The sequence below is a fragment of the Morone saxatilis genome, unplaced genomic scaffold, assembly GCF_004916995.1.
Source record: "Morone saxatilis isolate NCDOM2014 unplaced genomic scaffold, NCSU_SB_2.0 Contig18, whole genome shotgun sequence".
NCBI lineage: Eukaryota > Metazoa > Chordata > Actinopteri > Moronidae > Morone > Morone saxatilis.
Genome location: NW_023339740.1, coordinates 24,202,558 through 24,208,589, shown reverse-complemented (window position 1 = coordinate 24,208,589; position 6,032 = coordinate 24,202,558). Strand labels below are relative to the sequence as shown.

The 6,032-nt window shown below is 38.3% G+C and overlaps 1 protein-coding gene across 1 annotated transcript in view; it reads right to left on the bottom strand.

The window, feature by feature from the left end:
* pnp4a (purine nucleoside phosphorylase 4a) overlaps nucleotides 1-4,694 on the bottom strand; it is a 6,772-nt gene extending 2,078 nt beyond the window's left edge. Inside the window, exons 1-3 of the mRNA XM_035661777.1 lie at nucleotides 4,672-4,694; nucleotides 1,796-1,959; nucleotides 272-342 (exon numbers count right to left, since the gene is read on the bottom strand). Coding sequence (XP_035517670.1) covers nucleotides 272-342; nucleotides 1,796-1,959; nucleotides 4,672-4,694 — 258 coding nt within the window. The remainder of the gene's footprint in view (nucleotides 1-271; nucleotides 343-1,795; nucleotides 1,960-4,671) is intronic.
* Nucleotides 4,695-6,032: the final 1,338 nt, after the last annotated feature.

Below are 6,032 nucleotides of genomic sequence, written 5' to 3'. Positions count from 1 at the left end.
GTGCTACACAGCTCCCCACTGTCTATGGGTAATCGTTACATGTATCTACACAAAATCAACACATGTCGGTATCGACCAACGAAAATTACTCTGGCATACTATGAAGACCGGAACGCATCTTTACACCGCTGTTATCCGTACAAGTTAGCCTATCCCGGAGGCTGGCTAATCAGCCCTGCGCTAACTTTTCGCCTCTGACCCTGAACCGTGTGTCGTGTGTGCTGTGCGCCTGTGTGTGTGTGTGTGGGGTCCTGCCAGTCGCAGGCGTCACCTCCGCCAGCGCTCGGCTGGGTTTTCGGGGAGTTGAAGGGCCGAAGACGTCGTGTGGTCGCATGCAGGTGGCTTCCACATGTATGACACGGACACTCACTCTGCAAAGCGTACCAGTGCACAGCCAGAATACACACACTTAAAGGAACCCGGTTTCAACATCTTGGACAAATTGTCTACCCATTTTCCTTTTATTCAAGAGTTCCTACAAGTGTATGTATGTGGGGGGGGGGGTCTTTTATTTTATTTTATTCTTATTACACTTTTTACTATTCGTAAATAGGTCATCTGCCTCCAATGTATTCCGAGTTACCAATAAAGGTTAAGAAGTACAGTAACATATGAAGCCTACCACCATCACCAGCTATAAGACAATGAACAAGGGAAACCAGCTAGGCCTATTCGGTAATAAACAGCACGATTGGAGTTTTTTACTCTTAGCTTGTTTCTTTGGACAGACGGATTACTGTTCCAACGTAAATCCTTGACCAGGACCACAGTTGCCCAGGCAACGCAGCAAGACACTATTTATACTCATTAAAACAATTAAATACAGAATACAATACCGATAATACAATAGAGAACATTTGAGATGCATTATGGAAAAAATAACAAAATAAGATAACGATAGACATAAGATAACATAAAGATAATGCAGAATATAAGATAACATAATTAAGAATAAGAAGATAATATAAGTTAAGATAAGCCTAAGATCCAGAAAGAATAAGAGCCCCGTTCTATTGATCCCCAGAAGGGTACAAATTCAGGTGTTGCCAGCAGCAGGACAGACTCACACTGTGATGACTGGATTAAAGCGACTCAGTTCCGACGCAACTATTGGTGGTACACAACAAATATCGCAGCTAATCGCGCAGTGTGAACCTAAACCATGTAAACCATGACCTGTTGTGTGAGAGTAGTGTGTGTACCCGTGTGGTGTGTGTGGTGTGGTGTGTGTGGTGTGTGTGTGTGTGTGTTTCTTGAAACGCAGTTAGGTCATGCATGGGTTTCGGGCTCACATGCACCTTTTAGCAAGTCTGTTGAATGCTGCTATTGTTTCGCCCTCTATATCACACCACAACACAGTGCTAGCAGTTTCCCCTTGTTTCCATTCTTTGTGCTAAGCTACGCTAGACATGTCAGTTACTGTTCATGCATGTTGTAATCAGACAATCTTTTTTCTTCCTTTGCTTTAATAGTTCATCTTCAGTTATTCATATTTTAGTTGTACTGTAATACTGTGCAGACATTGTAAGGATTAAGCCAGATTTAACCTCGTTTTGTTTTCTCTTGCCTAATTTTAAATCGGGATAAATTTCTTCCAGATCAGCTGTCGTTTGAAGTTCAGTGTGTTGGGGATTGATGAATAATTGCCCCATTGACAAACAATCTGGTTGGATGGATTTCTAGAAATACTGCAGGTCTTTATCATGATTTTAACACATGCATAGCAAGCCCTGACAGAAATCTGAAGAAAACATTGACTGGTTAATTAATAAAATCAAATATATATTTAGAGTACCTGTGCTCTGTGGGAAGCCCGGTATGTCAGAATAAGCAAAGGAGTCTTGACACTTGAGGGTGTCAGCAAGCATGCCCAGTCCGGACCCGCAGATTATCGCCACCTGGGGCCGGTGCTTAGTCTGAGACATCAACCAATCAGCTGTCTTCTGGTATTCGTCATGACTGCAAACAAGAAGAAGTTAAAGACAGGTGGAAATTAATCAGGCAGTCAGATCAGAATCAGAATAATTTCTGTGGCAGATGAAGAACATGGAGTGTGAAGTAGAGGAAACATATATTGCTGGGTCTGTTCAGGTCCATCGCATTCTGGACCAGATCAATTATTCTTTATTTTGTACCGTTCATTCAGATCATAACTGATCACACAGTTTGTCATCATACATAAATTAGTAACGTTATTATGGATCACGTTAGCTGGTAAAGTAATTTTGTAGAATTAGACAAATAACATATCCCCTCAGATAGTATTTTGCTAACAATAACTGCAACTCAGCCACATGTTATCCACAACGGCAATTATCCGCCAGATCAGCCTCAAACTCTGGATGGATGTGCTACATTAGCCATCTAGCAAGCTAAAAATACAAAATCACACTATATTTCACAAGCTTTGCAGTAATAATAGTACATGAATCCGGCGATTGGTTTGTGTTCTGCCATCTAGAGGCGCTGCCATTACTACGGTGGCAATTCGACAGTGACAGCAGCATGAGGAGTTGTACTGATGATGTTAGTTAGTGGCCCCCAGTTACTGAAGAAGGTGCCTTATACGGATGGTGATCTTAACATTATTCAAATTTTACGTTAGTGAGACATTTGCCAGAAACAGAGAAAAAACAAACGAACAATCTGCCTCACTTCAAGTGATGTGTGTGTAATAATACTGTACTAGTTATTTAACATAATCAAGTTGCATTTAATCATCACAGACCAGTTATATTAGTATAAGAAATGAATATATATGAATTCATGTTTTTTCATAGGTATTCAAGATTAATTAATTAATCACCTGGCATGTGAACATCTTGGTCCTCTGCACGCCCAGGGAGTCTATGTAAAGTGTATGATCTCAGACTTTATAATGTAAAGTTTGCCTATACTGTTGTAGAAAAACCTGTGCAGTCATCAGCTGCTCCATTTCCTAAACATCGTTGTAAAAAGTTACATAGAAAATAAAGAGAAAAGTAGAAAAATTGACACTTCTGAGGACAGCTTGTATTCAACAATAAAAAGTGATTGATGCTTAAAATTATATATTACACATACAGCTCCTTTAATATTTAATTGAATTATGCTAAAGTGTCCAAATATTCTGACTCTGGGCTCTTTTATGTCCTCACACTTTGTAACTCTATAAGGCAAGCAGGTCTAAGTTGAATCAGGAGGTATAGCTGCAGTATGTAATGGACTTTACAAACCTTAACATTCAGTTTGGTTTACATAATCAGATTAAAGTGTGAGTTAGGCTGCAACTGCTCGTGTTGTTGTCCTGCTGGACTCCATGATGCTGCCATGTTTACATGTCACTGTACTGAGGTTGCAACAGAATGTTGTCAAAACGGACGGCAATGATGAAGTATTAGGATAAAATGTAGGATTATAAGTGAACAGTCACAAACACACCAATATTATTTTTTGTATACTTTCTCATTATTAATTCCTCTCCTATACTTGTTCATTAAATAAGAAGCTTCCGACAGCAGCTGGTTAGCAAAAGTAACAAAATCCACATTTCTCATTAATCAGCACAAACAATCAGTATAATCTGCAGCTTAACTCACTTCTCTTTTAATTTCTAGGTCAAAATATTTTTTTTTATGGTACCAACGTTTTGTGTACAACTGCTGAAAGTGATTTGATTTCGCTACCGTTATGATTTCCCACCATGGTTTCTGAGAAACACTGTTGAAATCATTGAAACTGGTGGTCATAACATAAACTTATGAGATCATTACATTGTCTGTGTGACTACTGTATTTCTATGTTAGGTAACACTGAGAAAGGATATCACTTAAATAAACTTAAGTCAGAATACAGAATAGGTAACATTCAGGGCCACTGAAACTTTATAGTACTGCCCATGTTTTACAGTGTCATTTTGTTGTACGAATCCACCATGAATACTTAAATAAATAGACATTCGGAGGAAAGGAGAAGTGTCAAGTCCCTCATTATTCCAAGATTTGTACCCCTTTTCTCTCCATTTATTTTATATGTTTGTCAATAACACCTCCACCTGAGTCTTAAGGGATTTTCCAAAGCCCTTTTTCATTTCCTTACTGTACACATCAGTTTGGTAGCGTACTGTAATTATAAAAAGCGTTATACCATACTTTACAGATTCTGCAGAATATCAGTTTTGTTATTCCCATTTTCTCCAAACTTCAATGTTGTTAAAGAGAATAATTTATTTCACCTTTCCACTAAATGTCCACAGTCTTGTTTTCTTCCGCTGCGACTACATTTAAGCACCAGAAGGAACTGCTGAATAATGTATTAGTACCTGATTCATATAATGAAATTACACTGTAAATCTCAGGTTGTTTTATAAAGTATTATAAAGTCTGGTTGGTCCTGGGGTCAGGACCTTAACAAGGGATCATAAACTGATTGACAGGACAAAAAATTTATTCTTTTTTCAGACTTTCGTGAGTTATTGAATAAATGTACCTTTATAGGAGTCTGAAAATTATTCTAAGAAAACAAAGCGATATAAAAAAATTACGAGGGGTCACATAGCAACAAGTTCACTAAACACTGGTCTGGTATATTGAGAGAAATATCTTACTATTAGTATCAAAGCAGACACACAACAACAAAACATACATTTGTTTTAAAAAAAGACATAAAACAGACAAAAAAAGGTTTTCTTACCTGATTTGTTCCTTGCTGTGCATGATGGACGGTGGACAGACGGCCGATGATGACAATGATAAATATAAAGCAGACTGATGTGTGTGTGTGTGTTTCTGTAAGCAGCCTCTGTCACCAACTGTGTGAGTGTGTGTGTGTGTGTATAAGTGTGTGTGTGTGATGGAGGGACATTCAGAGTGCAGCCAGCTGATGCTGATCGGCCTACATATTTACTGGTCACATGCTCCTGATTGGTCAACAACTCGTCCATTCATCAGCAGCAGCCAATGAGGCTGCAGTGTAAAAATGTGTGTGTGTGGATTCCTGAGATTTTTTTTTTCTTTTGGGTTGTGCAAGTCTAGTTTTGCGTCACGCCCCCGCTGACAGTAACGTGATTTTACTTCACTGTTAACTAACTCTGATCCTGAGGCTCAACACACACACACACACACACGAGACACGACACTGCAACACACACACGCACACACACGTTTACTTATCTACTCTTTTACATTTATTTCCTCATTACGCCTACCACTACTTATATGAACCACCTAACCTTAGCCTAACCCCTAATTGGGGACACAGCTTTTGTCTCCAATTGGATCAAGCCGTTTCCCAATGTAACTGTGTCTTTAGTCTGAAATGTCCCTGACGGACCCACCCACCCACACACACCCACACACACCCACACACGTGGTCACTCATACTGTAAGACTTTATCTAAATGGATGGATAAAAAATTACAGATATTTACATTTGCATAGAGGCTACAGCGTTTATTACAGCCACAATATGAAGTAACAGAAGAAGTGCAGAAGAAACCAAATTGAGACCAATTCACATTTTTTATCATGTATTTCTATCTTTCTGTGTCTTCATAATCATTGATAATATGTTAACCTAGGCTATTATTCATTCATGCACAAGGGTGATCTAATTCACTAATTCACTAATGATATCGGCATTCATGCTATTATTGCAATCTTGGGCTTTGGGGTTCATCCATCAGCAGAGGTGACCCTCGATTACATCCTACATTGTAGAATTTTACCAGCAGGTAAAAACTCAATTGTTCAGGTAATAAAGGAATATCTCATACATTCTTAATTAGCCTCTTTCATTACCTGCTCAAATAATTAGCAGGTTATCATTAATAGCCTAGCTTGCTTTCAATGTATTAGGTGGCTTGAAGAATTAGTCAACTAGGGCTTTATCTTGTAACTTGCTTTAAAATGTTTCAATACATATAAAATGTTCCAAATATCTATAATATCCTATGTTCAATTAAATGAACTTGTAGTATAAGTATGTATGTATGTATGTATAATGAGGCTTAATATCAATTAATGTTTATTCTTCCACACTGAACTATAATTTAA